The sequence below is a fragment of the Petaurus breviceps genome, unplaced genomic scaffold, assembly GCF_028583685.1.
Source record: "Petaurus breviceps papuanus isolate PSGF00001 unplaced genomic scaffold, PetGlider_PUasm1.0 90683, whole genome shotgun sequence".
Taxonomy (NCBI): Eukaryota; Metazoa; Chordata; class Mammalia; order Diprotodontia; family Petauridae; genus Petaurus; species Petaurus breviceps.
Window position 1 is genome coordinate 6998871 of NW_027187308.1, and position 18107 is coordinate 7016977.

At 39.6% G+C, this 18107-nt stretch overlaps 1 protein-coding gene across 1 annotated transcript in view; it reads right to left on the reverse strand.

Annotated features, from left to right (window-relative positions):
- Window positions 1-18107, reverse strand: part of ADGRG7 (adhesion G protein-coupled receptor G7) — a 92757-nt gene that overhangs the window by 60353 nt on the left and 14297 nt on the right. The window contains exons 4-6 of the mRNA XM_069065378.1: window positions 14910-15022; window positions 8326-8475; window positions 3793-3875 (exon numbers count right to left, since the gene is read on the reverse strand). Coding sequence (XP_068921479.1) covers window positions 3793-3875; window positions 8326-8475; window positions 14910-15022 — 346 coding nt within the window. The remainder of the gene's footprint in view (window positions 1-3792; window positions 3876-8325; window positions 8476-14909; window positions 15023-18107) is intronic.

The following is an 18107-nucleotide window of genomic DNA, read 5'->3' on the forward strand; positions in this document are numbered from 1 at the left end:
GGGGATCATAATAGCGGCTACCTCACATGGTTGTTCTGGAGATCAAATAAGATAATAATTGTAAAATGCTTTGCAAATCTTAATATACTATAGAAATGCTAGGTATTATTGCTGCTGTTGTTGTTCCTACACTGAATGAAAGTATGCTAACTATGTCAGGGTGGCTAGATGGCGCTGTGAATAGAGCACTGGCCCTGGAGTCAGGAGGACCTGAGTTCAAATCCTACCTCAGACACTTAACACTTACTAGCTGTGTGACCTTGAGCAAGACACTTAACCCCAATTGCCTGCCTTTCTCCCCTCCCAAAAAAAATGTTAACTACACAATAATCTTAATGTTCATGTTAACAGGATTGACATTGATTCAGCAATCAAATTTATAAATTATAACATGTAAACAGTTATATAACAAACAATTATAATTATTTAAGGTTTCTAGATGGCACAGTGGATAGAATACTGAAGGAGTTAGGGAATTCCAGAGTTCAAATTCCCTTCTAAATAATATATATATATATATATATTAGTTCCCAGCACTATATAAATATTAGTTACTAATATTTCAAACTTCATCAGAGCCTTGAAGAGTTGTGCAATACTGCTGATGGAATACATCACATTTCACCTCTGCTCTGTCACTCTCCAATCAAACAGTCTCTCTGGACCTAGAAATGGCCCTCTTATTATTAGATCAATTCCCCACATGTAACATTTAAGAACCAGTGCTGAACCCAAGGGGTGGCGAGAGTATAGCTTTGTATGCCAGGAAGTGATTTTGGATGAAGCAAAATGTGAGATGGCACCCCCCAAGTTCCCAGTTTCTACTGTTGGACATTGTGCAGAAGACAGGGAATTTTGTGGAAGAGTTTTATATGGAAAAGCAGGTTGAACAAAGGGTCTCTCATGGTGTTAAATTTACCCTCTGCCTCAACTTGGCCGGTAGAATTTCTTTGTCTTTCAGTTTTGGATAGCACCCAAGTGCTGAATCATTGGGTAATGTGTGTTGTACAAGATTTGGTTCTACCAATTCCAGACAAAGAATGTAGCTTCTTGTAGGGAGCACTACACTGGGCTGAGTCTGTGAGGCATCAATACAAATCAAACCCATATGGCTGAAAGGACCCCAGTCCACTCTACAGAGATTTTATCATCCCACCACCTGTTAGAAGCATAAAGCATCCCTTACTTATCCTTTTCTATCACCTGAATAATTTTTCACTACAATTTTGTGGCTCCAATAAGCGTTCCCACTATTCTTGAACTTAGAACCTTCATAGTCAGCAATGTCCCCTTCACCTTAGTCAAACTAAGGATGATAGTGCTATCTGCTAGTTTTTTCTCTACATCAACACTTTCTCCCTGTTTACCTGGGCTCCTTCATATATCCATATTCTCTGTGAAGAAGAGAGGGTGGGATTCAGGGGGAAGGGAAGAAGACCTCACATTTTCCTTCTCCTTCCCAACTTTTTCACCCAATCCTCCAAAATAACACAATATCTTCTCGGGTGATTTTGCCATAAAACACTGCTGATTGAATTATTCAAAGGGATGGCAGTACAACAATAGATGAACACAATAAAGATGAAAAGTTGCAGAGATTCTGTGGTGGACTGCATAGTGTGGCTTAAAATTTAGACACTATCTCAAAGTATAGAGATGTCATGTACCAGCTAAGGACATGTATAGCTAGGTCACATACTTAAGCCAGAGACAGACTTATTAACTGAATATTTGCTTGGAATTGTAGATGGAGATTTGTATTTTTTTTCTTAGAATATTATTGTCTACTGGGCACTTTGTCCCTAATGTCATGCTGTATTCTACTGTGGTTTTGACTAGGGTGTCTCTTCCTTTTCTTTTTTTATTAATTAATTTATTTTAGTCTTCAACCTTCATTTACACAAGATTTTCAGTTCCAGATTTTCTCCCCATCTCTCCCTTCCCTCCTACCCCAAGATGGCATGCATTCTGATCACCCCTTCCCCCAGTCTGCCCTCCCCTCTATCACCCCAACCCACCTATCCCCCTCCCCCTCACTTTCTTGCAGGGCAAAATAGATTTCTATACCCCATTGCCTGGACATCATATTTCCTAGCTGCATATTAAAAATATATATTTTTTTAAAACAATAGGGGTTAAGTAACTTGCTCAAGGTTACATGGCCAGGTGTTTCTGCGTGGGTGCTAAGTGTCTGAGCCCAGGATTCGATCTCCAGGTCATCCCAACACTGGAGCCGGTGCTCTTACTTGCTATGCTACCTGACCGCCCCATAAAAATAATTTTTAACATTTGTTTTTAAAACTTTGAATTCCAAATTCTCTCCCTTCTTCCCTCCCCACCCACCCTCATTGAGAAAACAAGCAATTCAATGTAGGTTATACAAGTGTAGTTATACAAAACACTTCCATAGTAGGCATGTTGTAAAAGACTAATTATATTTCTCTCCACCCTATCCTGCCCCCCATTTATTCTGTTCTCTGCTTTGACTCTGTCCCTTTTCAAAAGTGTTGGCTTCCGACTACTCCCTATCCCAAACTGCCCTCCCTTCTATCATCCCCCCTCTTATTCCCTTTCCCTCTATTTTCCTGTAGGGTAAAATACCCAATTGAGTGTGTATGTTATTCCCTCCTTAAGCCAGATGCCATGAGAGTAAGGTTCACTCATTCCCTCTCACCTCTCTCCTCTTCCACTCCATTTGCCTCTTTTATGTGAGATAATATACCCCATTCTAGCTCTCTCTTTTTTCCTTCTCCCAATATATTCCTCTCTCACCCCTTAATTTCATTTTTTAGATATCATCCCTTCATACTGAAAAAGGTCTCATGAGTTACAAATATCATCTTTCCATGTAGTTAGGGGGGGTCTCTTCCAGCTCTATGTCTATGATCCTATGATTTTATGGGTATCCCCTATATGGAGTTATATTCTGTTATGTAGCTGATACATACCTTGAAGTTCCCTTCCAGGCATAAATCCATAATCCTATGATCCTATACATTCAGGACTATTGATTTATGTATGTACCAATCAATTATCCAGAAGAAATAGGGGAGGAATCGTACCTTTTCATATTAGCCTAGGGATTTTTCCAAGTGCTGAACATAGCTCTAACATAAGGTCAGTACAGGGGCCTGAAGTTTGAGATGAGGGAGCTGGGAGGAAGGGGAATACCTTGCAGATTAATCAACACCACTATAATGAATGATTTGCCTAGGAGGCAACACAGCATAATGAAAAGAAACTGGATTTAAAGTCAAAGGAACTGGGTTCAAACCACATTCCTGATGCTGACTATGTGTGTGACCTTGGGAAAGCCACCTGGGGGGACTTTAGTTTCCACATCTGTAAAATGCAGGATTTGGTTAAGATGGTTTCTGAGGTCTCTTCCAGATCTAGATGTAATGCTGTTGTCATGGCAACAAAGTGGGGAATAAAAAATGGGGTGGGGTCATTCCTCTCTAGTCTTTAGTCCTTCTAGTTGGGCAAGTCTAGTAGAATTTGCAAGGTCAGGACCACAAGCAGTTTACATAATCTCTAGACCACCAGAGCTACAAGGACTATGTTTGCCTCTATCAGCACATAAGTTTGCTCCTCTGGGCCCCAAAGCCAATTGGACACAACAGATAATCAATCGGAAACCAAAGCTTCTAATCTGTAGTTCACTACTCCGGTCAAGTTTATGAATCTATGGGGAAAATAAAGCAACCTCTGTCAATGTTTTAATATTGGCAACAGATAGATGAATGAATTATGCTCCATTGTGTTTTGTTTCTAAATTGTAACTATGCTTACCTTCCGAAGCTGCTAGCATTTTGGAAAACATCTTCTCTGGTATCTAGAAGTTGGCTTACTGTGGATACTGCAATTTTCTTTGCCTGATAAAGAGAAAGACTCAAAAGTTCAGAGAATCAGTTGGTCAATGAATGAGCATTAGAGAGACTAAGAAACTTCTTTCTAAATTTATACAAGAAAACAGATGTGAATGTAGAAATCTGGTAGAAATAAAAGTAAAGAGGCAGAGAGGAAGCATTGTGGACAGAACCTGGCACCACTCTGCTCACAGGAGAATCAATGGGCTTTTTTGCTTTTTTTTGTTTTGTTTTGTTTTGTGGGGCAAAACACAATGTGGAAGGGTACACAAAAGAGGGAGAGGGAAATATGTGATACACCAGGGTCAAATCAAGGGCTAGTATTGAGGGGAAGTGACCTCTGTGGTTTCAGAAAGAGAAGAACCTTTGGGAGCAAGAGTAAGGAGAAGGGGAGAGGTTTGGAAGAGATAAGAAAGGGTAAGAAACTTCTTTGCTTTGGAGGTGGAAGGGTATTCAACTGATGGATGCTCCGGTGGGTGAAGAGGAATGATCTGTAAAGGGAAATGGAGACCTTGCATTGGATGTGGCCTGGGGAATTTGGGTCTTGAAATACCTGCTCATTCTATCTCAGAAGGGAGTTGTTTGGAATTCCTAGAGACAACTGGCACTTGGGGAAGTGGGAGAGAATGAACCCAGGAGGAGATTTTGGAGCAAATAGGGAAATAAAGGTAACTAGGTGTGATAGTAATGGCATTTAAAGATTCCCCTGTATTGGCTTGGTTTTTCAAATTGGTTGTGTTAAAACCCAGAGCTTGTTAATCCCACCTGTGGGATGGACTTGTTGATGTGAAAAGAGAGTCCTGAACTGGGAGGAGCTGGTGACATAGATTTGGAGAGACAAGAGAGAGGCAGAAGAACTTTTTTGGAAGCAGCACCTCGTGGAGGCAGAGAGAGACTGAGAGAATTGCTGGTGGCCGCTTTGAATTGCCCTGGACTTTTGAGACCTGCCCCCCTGAGCTGCCAAGGACTGAGGAGACATGGCTGTTTTGCTGGTATTTTGTCTGTCTGTTTTGATGTTGTTTTGCCAGATTTGTCCACTGGTGAAAGACAGTCCTGTTGTTGAAGAAGTCCTGGAACCTGGCTTTTGGTTAAGAAGCCCTGAGACTGTCCTGCAGACAGAGAGTGAATACTGTCCACTGGTGAAGGACAGTGCTGTTGTTGCAGGGGTCTGGGAACCTTTCTGTTGGTTCAGAAGCCCTGAAGAAGGATTTTCTTGTTGTATGTTTACAGAAATCCTGGGAGAGGGTTTTGCTAATGTTTTCAGGGGTTCTAGGACTGTTCTACAGACAGAGGATGAATTCATGAAGGGACTGGCGATGTATCTTGTGGCCTTGCTAAGCCTTGTCTCCCCAGGAACTAAGATTGCTGAGAACTTGCCTCGTGTCAAGATGAAGAAAAGACCTCCATTTGGGTATTAAGTGCTGTGTTTAAACTTGATGTAACTCTGGGGTAGATTCAATTGAGATCCAGGGGTGGGGAACTTTTGACCTTTTTGTGCTCTGTGATTGACAAATGAAGGTATAGCCTAGGGGTGGAGAAGTATTTAGACCAGGGACTTTGTAATTGATTGAATGATTGGAAGGTCCTGGGGTGGGGTAGTACTTGGAGATTATTTAATCACGCTTAGTAAATGCTGTATTTTGAATGATGTCATGTTTTGACCTTCTCTGTTCTTGGTTTGTCACTGAATAAAATGGAGAGCACCTATGCTGGTATTTTGAACCTTGGGAAGTTGCCTTTCCTTGGTGTTACAGTACACTAGGGGAGGGTCCAGATGATTGGTGGGCTGCATAATCAGGGATGTGGTAGGGGATGGGGCCCTACCATGGGGCAGTGTCTTCTTTAACACCTGCAATAATTGGTGATATTCTGGGAGTGAAGTACAACGGAAAAGAGTAATCTACTGGTCAATCTTTACAAGGCAGTAGCAGAAATCTCCTAGAATGGAGAACTAAGAATGGATCTCTTGGAAGATTTGATAGCATGAGGAATACAGAGGAGAAAAAGAGACCAGGTAATTACAGGAGTCATCAATCAGAGAACAAGCATCTAAAGTAGATAGAGGGAATAGATAATGAAGACAATGAGACAAATCCTTTGTGGAAAGAGGAGCAAAAAAATAAATGAAATTTAAAAACTAATAAACAGAATTAATTGAAGGGGAGAAGAGGAAAGGGGAATCTACTTAACTGAGAAGAAAACAGGAAGGGGGAGATTATATGACCAGATGAAAGAAAGAGAGAAAAAGAAACTTATAAGCAAAAGCCCAAAGGAAAGAGTTGTGGGGAAGACAGCCAATGGGAAGAGGGCCACCTTAAGAAAGATTAATATAAAGTAACTGAAGGAACACAATACTGTGTTTACAGCAAAAGAAGAAAAAATTATAACTTGAAGAAAACACTACTAGAGACAGATAGAAGAAAACATAAACCTAACTCTCATAATTTTAGATGTAAACACACATTGCACATGTTGTGCTGATGTTTTTTCCTCTCTAAAAATTATTGTTTGTTATATGGAATGCTTCTCCGGGAAGAGAAGGGATATTTAGGATACTTATGATTATGTAAGAAATAGAAGATATCAGTAAAAATTTATTTTAAAATAATTGCATCATTCAATAAGTACTTATTAATCACCTACTGTGCTCTAGACAATGGGAATTTGTTGTTGTTCAGTCATGTCTGACTCTTCATGACCCTATTAGAGATTTTCATAGCAAAGGCACTGGAGTAGTTCAACATTTCCTTCAGATTTTACAGATGAGGAAACTAAGGCAAACAGGATTAAGTGACTTGTCCAGGATCACACAGCCAGGAAGTGTCTGAGGGCAAATTTGAACTCAGGAAGATGAGTTTTCCTGACTTTAGGCCTGGCACTCTATCCACTGCACCACTTAGCTGCCATTAGGCAATGAGGGCACAAAGCCCAAATTCAGCGAAACAGACTCTATCTTCAAGGAACTTACAATTTCTTTGTTTTTAAAATTAAATTTCATTTTATTTTTACAAAGTTCCTTCTTTCTATTCTCCTCTCAAAGAAAAATAAACAAGAAAAACAACACCTGTTCCAACATGTATAGTTAAGCAAAACAGATTTCCACATTAGCCATGTCCTCTCTCTCTCTCTACATATATACATATATACATACATATGTGTGTATATATATATATATATATTTTTTTTCCTAAATCTGCCATGAGCCCTTCACCTTTCTGTCATCTGGTCAGTCACAATTTATAGACTCCTTCAGAAGATATATGAAGGGGGGAAGGTTGGTAATTATCTAAGGACATTCATATACACATACATGCATATATACAAATATAAACATATATGCTATATATCAACTATCATCTATCATCTATCTAACTGTATGTAGGCAACCAGGTCTGACAGTGAATAGAAACTAGACCTGGAGTCAAGAAGACATGAGTTCAACTCCAGCCTCGGACACTTAACTAGCTGTGTGACCCTGGGCAAATCACTTAAACTTTCTCTTCCTCAGTCTCCTCATCTATAAAATGGAGATAATAACAGCATTTAACTCCCCCAGTTGTTTTGAGGATCAAATGAGATATTTGCAAAGCATCTGGCAAACCTTAAAGTTCTATAGCAAGCTATATATACACATATACTATGTAAAAACATAGGAAGCCCAATGGCTTTTTAGCACATCTAGACTAAATAAAATCCTTCCTTTTCAGTTTTCTAACACTTCACATCCCTATCCTGCTGCCACATATTCTGCCATCCGATGATGTTACCTATCCCTTGAATGAGACACTCCACCTCTGGAATCCGGCATTTTGATTCGCTGTTCCCTATGCCTAGTTTACTTTCTCCCTCCTCTTCTCTCCTTCCTGACTTCCCAGGCTCTGTACAGTTCCATATCAAATCTAGGCTTCTATAGGAAACACTTTCAGCTCCCCCTTAATTCCAGGACCTTACTCCTGTTGAGTATTTCCTATTTGTCTTGTATATCTCCTCCTTTTACATAGTCGATGGTGTGCTGTCTCCCCTATTAGACTGAGCTTCTCAAGACCAGGGAACTGTCTTTTGCCTTTCTTTGTACCCCAGCACTTAATTCATTACCTGGCACATAGTAAGTAGTTAAATATTTGTTGACTGACTGACTATATGCATACACCCAAACTCATATAATAGTAATTAAGAGAGAGCAGCTTCGAAAGGCAGAGAATGCTGATACCTGGGGGAATCAGAAAGGGTCTTCAGAGGCCACGTGAAAGAGGACTGCTTTTAGGTTCTGGAATTGAGATTTTGGTATCTGGGCAATATATTTGATGCTTTGTTTTCTGATAGTTAAGGCAAAGAGGAAAACTTTTGGGGCAAGTCAAATGTTTAGCAAAATAAAAACACATTTTCAGTGACAGTCCTAGATCATGGAACAAGATGTGGGCTATATTTTTGTTTGTAGAGTCCTAAGGGGTCTTACCTCAGGTGTTGCATTCCTGGACCTGTTGAAAATCTGTTGCACCACAATGGCAGCAAATGTGAGGTTCTGAGCTGTCAGAATGTTTGTATCAGAGGTTAAACGCTGGGTTTCGGCAGAAATCTCTAAAGAATTTTCTGGGATACTTTCCACCTGTTTAAAACAAAATGAAACACAGCTTTGCCCAGTTTCACACAATTATGTCTATATAGCACACAATCTTTTGAAAAATAGGTTTACTTGAGGTTGCCTTTTGCCACCAAAGTACTCCAATACTCCTCACTGTTCTGATCAATCAATCTTCATAAAAGGCCTACTATGTGCCAAGCACAAACAAGACACTCCATTCCACCCTGCTCCCCTCCCTCTCCGTGCCTGGAATGCTCTCCCTCCTCATCTCCACCTACTGGCTTCCTTTTATTTTTTTTTTGGAGGGGGGAAAAAGCAGGGCAATTGGGGTTGACTTGCCCAAGGTCACACAGCTAGTTTTGTGTTCAGTGTCTGAGGTCAAATTTGAACTCAGGTCCGCTTGCCTTGGCTTTCTTTAAATCTCAGATAAAATTCCATTTTCTGCCAGAAGCCTTTCCCAGACCCCTTTAATTCTAGTATCTTCCCTGTCTTATTTTCCAGTCATCTATGTAGCTTGTTTGTGTATGTCTGTTGTCTCCCTCCCCACTCCATCCCCCCCCCACTACCCCCCTCCCCCAGCTTAGATTGTGTGCTCCTTGAAGCCAGGTCTATCTTTTGACTCTTTTTGTATTTACAAAGCACAGTGCCTGGCACATGTTGTTGTCACTCAGTTGTTTTTCTGTCATGTCTGACTCTTCATGACCCTGGAGCAGTTTGCCATTTCCTTCTTCTGTTCATTTTACAGATGAGAAAACTGAGGCAAACAGGGTTAAATGACTTACCCAGGGTCACACAGCTAAGAAGTGTCTGTGTTAGGATTTGAACTCAGGTTCTCCTGACTTCAGGTCCAGAACTCCATCCATTGTGCCATCTAGCTGCCCCATCTGGCACACAGTATATGTTTAATACATATTTATTTGTTTATTGGTCCTAGGATCAACTGGAAAAGACTTTTAAAATTATCTAGTTCAATCCCTTCATTATGTATAAGGAAACTGAGGCCCAAAGAGGTTAAGTAATGAAGATTGCCCAAGGTTACACAGGTGATAAGTGATAAAGTTGGGATTTAAACCCACTGTCATCTCCAAATCCAGCAATCTTTTTATAATACTCCACTTCCTCCCAAAGGTCAAAGTCAGCAAAACATACACAAATTAGAAGCTTTTCCAAGAATTTTGGGACTTTCCAAAAATAGGACAGCATTGGCAGGTGGGAGACTGCCTGGAAGATCTTTGAAAGCTCCCTTCAGCTCTGTAACCTATGGTCTGCAGAAAAAAAGTCAATAAAATAGTTTATTTAATGAAGTTGAATAGAAGCATTCATGTTCTTTAATTGCAGCTAGATGGCAGCATGCTTTCAAAAAACAAATCAGAGTTCCAGCTTAGACAACCCTTTTTTAAAAAATTTTCAAGGTATAGCTTCTAGGTAACAAGATTGGACTAGCAAATAAGGCCATCAGAGTTCTTTTGTTGGTATTACATGGAGGAAGGGTAGCTTAGGGGGGACTGGCTCAGTTGCCCCTAAGAAAAATTTAAAATAGGCAAAATTTGTCCTCTTCCTAATCTCTCAGCCTTGACGCCCTTCTACCATAATCTTTTACCCCCTACACATATCTGCTCACTTCCTCCCTTAAAGGAAAAAAAAAAATCTGCAGTAGAATGGTCACTCTCTGAAATAGAAAATGGGATAAAACTAATTGACGTGAAAGTCTTTTCTATCCAGGCTACACTTGGGACTCTTAGTCTTTCTAAATATCCCAGAAATCTCTTCCTTCTAGAAGCTCATTTCAGCTCTGAGCTTCACACACTGGAAGCACCCTCTGCCCCTGAGGACTTTCCCTCTCATTGGCTGGTTCCATTTTAAGGAGGGGACCAAGGCCGACTATGTTTTTCTTCCTTTTCAGACTCCACTCCGGACTCTCTTGGATTTTGATCCACAGAAACTTCTAGATGTCACCCTTTTGTTCTCCTTCATAGTTGTCTTCTACCATTAGAATGTAAGCTCCTTGAGGGCAGGCACTGTCTTTCCTTCTGCTTGTATTTATATTCCCTTCACTGAGCACAGTGCCTAGCACTGAATGCTTGTTAACTGGAAGTTTGACTTAAAGGTGTTAGTGACTCCAAGTCTTGGAATTTATGAATTATGACTACCACTTCTACCTCTGAGCTCAAAATTTTGTGATCACCTGGTTGATCTCAGGGATCATGATATAATGGACAGAATGCTAGATTTGGGTCCTGAGTTTGAATTCTGACCATATGACTTACTACTTTTGAGACCTTAGGGAAGTTACTGTCTGGGTCTCAGTTTCCTCAATTACAAAATGAATTGATTAGAATATATCAGGAGTGGGAAACTGGTGACCTCAAGGCTATATGTGGCCTTCTAGGTCCTCGAGTGCAGCCCTTTGACAAAATTCAAACTTCTCAGAACAAATCTCCTTAATAAAGGGATTCGTCCTGTAAAATTTGGATTCAGTCAAATCGCCATACCTAAGGACCTAGAAGGCCGCACGTGGTCTCAAAGTCATAGCTTCCCCATCCCTGGACTAAGGCTTAAGGTCCTTCCAGAGCTAAATTTATGGTCTGAATCAATCTCTTCATTTTTAAAAATGAAGAAACAAAAATGAAGCAAGTTTCACATGATCACCCAGCTAACCAATGACTGAACTGAGACAGGAATCTAGGACTTATAACCTAAGGTCACATGATCTTTCTTAGGCAATGTTTCAATACCTCAGGTATATTTGTATTGTAAAGAAGATGAATTGGGTAATGTTTAATCCAAAGGAAGGTATCTGGATGGAGGAGATGGTTTTAGTCACAAAAGCCATTCCACATTACAAATATCTTCCCTTCACCCCCAATTCCCAGTGGAATAGACTGCTGAGTTAGGAGGTGGTAATTTTCCCAATCCTAGGAGAGATGGGAGGCACTGCAGATACTACATCTATTGAAGGTGTAATAGAAGGGTTCCTGTTCTAGTAGGAGTCAGACTAGATAACCCCTGAGATTCTAGGTTTCTAATCACAAGGGCAACCCTCGGGGCTAGCTGGAATCTATCCATCTTGGTTCTCTTGGGACAGCGTCCCAATGTCTCAATGGGAGCCTGTAGGATGCTAACAGATTGTGGAAAGCTTTGGGTGCCAGGCAAAGGATTCTGAACTTTATTCAATGGGCAATAATGGGCCACTGTGGGGTTTGGAGCAGATGAGTGGCACGTCCAACTCAAATAAATCGGACCACTATGTGAAGGAGAGTCTCAGAAACCATGGAGGACGGTAGACCTTTTTAGAGGTCTCTAATTGCTCATATGAGGGCAGCTAGATGGAACAGAGGACAGAGAACAGCAACAATTGCCCATGTAGATTGTATTAGGGAGGCAGAACAAATAGATAAAGGGGGGAAATTCAAGAGATATTGTGGAGATAGACTCAGTAGAGCTTGGTAGCTGACAGCATGAGAAAAATAAAACAGAGGGACCAGTCAAAGATAACACAATTTTGAACATGGGAGGCTCATTGAGTGACAATGTCACTACCAGGTATAGTGAAGTAAGGAGGAATAAGTGAGAGGGCTTTTTAAGGAGATGGAGGGGACGCCAACCCCAGAATTCTGAGTTCATGTTCAGTGTTCTTTCTGCTAACCCATTTTCTCTCTATTACCATGCAGAAGATGAACAAGGGTTGATCTTGCCAAGCACTACTAGTGCTCTGCTTAGGGGACTAGATGCCATTGCTTAAAGGATTGACTGGGCCTAGGATTGGTGATCTATGTCACTGGTGCCATGGAGGTCACTAATGGCAGCCCATCACTCCCCAGCTCTATACTCTTCTTTTCCCTGTAACTCTCCTTATTCTTTCTTTGTTTTCTCTCATTTTCCCTTCTACCCCATCAATGTTTGGTCCTGGTTAAATAGAATATTGATTTCTGATTGGAAGTGGGGAAGGGGTGTCATAAAAGCTCCTTGGAAGCAAAAACTATATTTTATTTATCACAGTGCCTTGCACATTGCAATAATCTTGGACTTGGAGTCAGATCAGAGTTTAAATTATTTTCAGACACTTACTAGCTGTGTGACCCTGGGCAAGTCACAACCTCTCAGCCTCAGAATCCTCAACTGAGAAATGAAGATAATAATAGCACCTACCTCCAAGAATTGTTATGAAGATCAAAGGATATAATATTTGTAAAGTGGTTTATAAACCTTAAAACACATATATTGTTGTTGTTAAGTCATTTTTCAATTGTGTCTAACTCTCCATGACCCCATTCTGGGTTTTCTTATCAAAGACACTAAAGCGGTTTGTCATTTTCTTCTCCAGGTCATTTTACAGATGAAGAAACGTAGGCAAACGGGGCTAATTAACTTGTCCCGGGTCCAAAACAGCTAGGAAGTGTCCGAGGCCAGAAATGAACTCACAGAACTGAGTCTCCCTGACTTAGGCCCAGCACTTCATCCACTGCACCAACTAACTTCCCCTAAAGCATTATAGAAACATTAGCTATCATTATTATTACTTAGTATGAAAAAGAAATTAAATTCTTGGAAATAAGGATGGCCTATGATAAAATGGTATAAGAGATTCAAAGTAAGTGGATAAGAAAAGGGAGAAGAATGATGAATGGGGTGGGAAATGATTTATTTAGACCCCTGGTTAGTATGATTCAGTTGAGTTTGATTCCATAGGGGCATGATTATTACTGTTGTACTTCTCTACTGATACATAGTCAGTCAGTCTAGTGAATCCATTTGCTTAACTAATGCCTGATGAGTAAATGATCAAGCCTGGCGTGGTAGAGGTGACTTGGTGGCATGGAAAGTCCCCTGGCTATTTTTGATTGTACCTTCACCTTTGTTATCCCTTTGTCAGGGAAATGGCCCTATGGCACTTGACCAACAGGTCCTGTGAGTACTTGGCCAATGGGTGACCCTATCTTCACATTGCAAGAGCTACCTTCAAATCTCTTCCCCAATCTATTGCCAACACGGGGCCAATGAAAGACCATTGGCTCTGCTTATATTTGGATATCCTCTACCAGGTAATTTATCACAAGCACAAATTGAAGTTTCTCCTAGAAGATCAAAAAATAGGTCTATCAACCAATGAGACTATGTGTTTTGCTTTGCCTCTTCTGTATCATCTGGGTAGCAAGTACTGTAAAACTAAGCCTTTAAGGAAAGGGAGCATCTCAGATAATGAGGAAGATCTGAAGTCTGCTTCATTAGATGGGCTGATGGACCCTTTGATAAGTATTTGGTTTAGAGCTCTGCCTCGGTTTCTTTTATTGTGGATTGGATGATTTCGGACCCCATGATGCCCAAGTCCTCTGCTGGTACTCATGAAATAAAACAATATCTAAAGGAAAGTCTCTTCCATGGTTGGCAGCCCTCTCCCCCCATATGAAAGAACTAGGTCAAGAGTAGCAGAGGACAAGGAAACACAATCAAGCCGGGATTTCTACTGATGGAGAGAACGCCCATACAAACCAGTCAATCAGTTCATTAAACCACTGAAATACATTGAAAGGGGTACAGAACACTGGAATTAAGTACTGAGTAAGGAAATAGACTACCCTCTAATCCTGAACATCTTTGAGAATGAGATTGTGAAAGAATCAGTATCTACCACTGTTCCCCTATTCCTCCTGCAAAATGAATTAGGCTAGTTTTTCCCCTAAAAAGTGACAACCCCAAATTGGATTGATTCAGGGGATATGGAAGGTTCAAGGCTTTGATGCAGCTTCCTGGGGGCCTCTAGATATACTGACATGGCTTCATAGTAACCTAGGAGGGGCAGCTAAGTGGTGCAGCAGCCTGGAGTCAGGAAGACCCGAGTTCAAATCTAGCCCCAGACACTTCTTAGCCATGTGACCCTGGGCAAGTCACTTAACTCTGCCACAGTTTCCTCATCTGTCAAATGAAGTGGAGAAGGAAATGGCAGTGACTGTATTTTTTTTTGCTTGTATTTATAATCCCAACACTGAGCACTTATATATATACAGTAAGCATTTAATAACAATACGGTAAGTATACAGTAAGCACTTAATAAATGCTTGTTTCCTGCCTCCCTTCTAGTGCCCACATCAAATCTGAAATGAAAGTGCCAGCCTAAGGCAATCTGATCCCTTAATAGATATTTGTGTTGGAAGTAGGAGGTTAGATTAGGTATCCTCCAAAGGTTGCTGCCAGCTCTCTGCTTCTACAGTTCTATGATTTTTAGACACATTCATTGTAACATGTCATTTTCAGCTATGATAAAGGTTTAGGGTTAGGGTTCTCTTATTGTGGAGGATGCACAGTCCTACAATATTTAAGTGGGCCTCTGTTAAATCCTCATGAAAGAAAACAAAAAGCATTCATTCCAAAGGTCCTTTTCTGGACCTCGGTTCAGTGTCCTCATTGTGAGCCTGGGGTAGCTTCCCACACTCTTCCATCAGACATGGCATAAGATGTACCTGAGCTGCCAGTGCCTCCAGGTTTTGATCACAGTTCACTTCTGTGGCATTTTCTAAAATTATGTCACCATAAATGGTCATGTTGCAAAACCGAGTTGCTTTTGAGAAGCCAGCTTTAATGAAAAGAAAAATAATACAATTAGTCCTCTATTAAAATCCTACACTGATCCTATATGTGGATTGGGAAATGACCATAGATTATTGAAATTTTTGCTGCACAGCACAAACTTTGATAGGGTACACTAAGAAACTCTTGTCATATGGGGGGGCAGCTTTCCTTCCTTCCTTCCTTCCTTCCTTCCTTCCTTCTTGACTTCTCTACTTTCATCTTTCTCTTTCTTTTCTTTCTTTTTCTCTTCTTTTCTTCCCTCCTCCCTTCTCTCTTTGCCTTCCTTCTTCTCCCTTTTTTCTTTTTTCCTTCCCTCCTTCCTCTTTTTCTTTTCCTTCCTTCATTTTTCCTTCCTTCCTTCTTCCCTCCTTTCCTTCCTTCTCATTTTATTTTCCCTCTTCCCTTTTGTCTTTCTTTTTCTTTTGTTTCTTTTTTCCTTCCTTCTCTTTTTCCTTCTTTCTTATCTTCTCTGTTTTTTCCTTTCTTCATTGTTCTTTCTTTTCCTTCCTGCTTTTCTCTTCCTTTATTCCTTCTTTCCTTCCTTCCTTCCCTCCTTCTTTCTTTCTTCTCTTCCTTCCTTCCTTCCTTCTTCCTTCCTTCCTCCTTCCTTTCTTTCTTTCTTTCCTTCCTACCTTTATTTCTGAATTTAGATTATTGAAACAACCTTCTAATTGATCTTCCTGACCTTCTGTCTTTCCTCACTCCAATCTATCCTACATACTGTTGCCAAAATGAGTTTCCTTAAGCACAGAACTAACCACATGCCTCCCTTAATCAATCAGTTACAGTGGCTTCCTATTGCCCTAATGATCAATTATGTTTTTCTAAAATCTTTGAGTTCCTCATTTCTTATAGCACAGTAGTACTCCATCACAATAATATACCACAACTTGTTCAGCCATTCCCTAATTGATGGGCATCCTTTTTGTTACCACAGCTATAAACATTTTAGGACATATAGCTTCTCTTCATTTTCCCCTAATTATCTTCAGAAATAGGCCAAGTAGTGGTATTGCTGGGTCAAAGGGTTTTTAATATAATAGTTTATATGTAATATAATATATATAGTTTAATAACTCTTTGGGCATAATTCCATATTGCTCTACAAAATGACTAAATCAGTTCACAATTTGGCAACAATGAATCAGTGTCCCAATTTTTCCATATCCCCTCTAACATTTGTCACTTTCCCCTTCTATCATATTCGCCAGTCTGGTAGATATAAAAATGATATCTCAAGGTAGCTTTAATTTTCATTTCTTTGATCAATAATGATTTAGAGCATTTTTATATGAATATAAATTGCTTTGATTTCTTCTTTGGAAAACTGCCTGTTCATGTCTTTTGACCATTTATCAATTGGGGAAAGACTTGTGTTCTTATAGATTTGACAAAGTTCTTTAAATTTTTGAGATATGAGACCTTTATCTGAGAATCTGTCTACAAAATTTTCCCCAGCTTTCTGTATTCCTTTTGATCTTAGTTTTATTAGTTGTTTTATTTGTACAAGTCTTTTTAATTTAAAAACTTGTTCTTAATGAATTTTTGGATAGACTGCTGTAGTATCTTTCCTAGTGCTTTATTTAGTATATTTGCATCAATATTTCTTAGTGATTTTGGTTAGTAGTTTTCTTTCTTTGCTTTATCCATTGTAGGTTTGGGCAACAGTAGCATATTTGCCTCACTGAAGGATTTTTGTGATAACCTTCATTGTCTATTTTGAAAAACAATTCATATAAAATGGTGACTGTATAATAGAATTACTTGCAAATCTGGTCTTGAAGCTTTAAAAATAAAGATATTCACTTGTGGTCTATTTGATTTATTTTTCAATACTTACTAAAGTAAGTTTCTTTAGGTTATTCATCTCCTATTTTATTAAATCGAGCATTTATATTTTTGTAGTTATTCATCCATTTCATTTGTTTTCAGTTTTAATATATGATTAGACATAGTAACTTCTGTTAGTTACCTTGATTTCCTCTCTATTCATTATTAATTTCACCTTTTCCCTTTTTAATTTTGGTGATTTGATTCTCTCTCACTATATATCTTTCCCAAATTAGCTAATACTTATTAATTTTATTGGTCTTCAAAACCTAGCCTTTTGTTTTGTTTATTAGTCCAAATAATAATGTTTACAATGTGTAAACAATGATCCATCAATTATTCCAAGCATCAGAGTCTTCTTTGCCTTAATAAAAGGAAGTCAAAAGCACTGCCCCGATTGGAGGACAAGAATAGGAGTTCTTGATAGTATTGAAGAACCATTACTTTGGCTTTTATTTGAGTTGTTTTCTTGTTTAAAATTCATTCTGTTATTCTCTTTACCCTGTCCATGTTTTTGTGTTCTAACTGGGCCCTTCTATTCCTCAGGTATCCCACTGTTAAAGTGAGATTTCCCATTGCTTCTCCCAATTGTCAGGTCTCCTTATTTGTCTTTTTTTTTTGTTCTTTCTATATTCTTAGGCCTATGTATAGAAATACTAGGTCTTTTGTGTCTTTTGTTGAGGGTTTTTTTTAACTACTTTGAAGTTCTTCACAGTTGGTTCATTTTCTCTTCTAGAGGGAGATCTGGCTGTTGTCACATTGCTCTTTCCTTTGGAAATTTATCTTGATTTTCATTTAACCCATAGTAGGCTTAGATTGAAGTGGGGATTCTCTTTTTTCTTACTCCTAACAACTTTTTGGTGAGATTTTCCCTGAAATAATTACTTCTCTATCTCTCCCTCTCCCTCTCCCTTTCCTTCTCCCTCCCTCAATTCCTCCCTCCCTCTTCCCCCCCACTCTCTTTCTCTTCCTCCCTCTCTCTCTTTCTCTCTCCCCCCCTTCCCTCTCTCTCCCTCTACTCCCCCATCTCCCTCTTTCTCTCTCATTTTTTGATGAACTTATAGCTATTTTGAGGTAATGATAAGAGCTTATACAATTCACCCATCATTGGGAAGATTATTTTCGCAATTGGATGAAGGGTGATTTGGAAAAGGGAAAGACTGGAGCAGGGAAGTAAATCTGTATGTAAGCTAATATAATAAATAGTTCAGGAAAGAAATGATGAAGGCCCAAACCAATGTAGCAGAGATCTGAGCTAA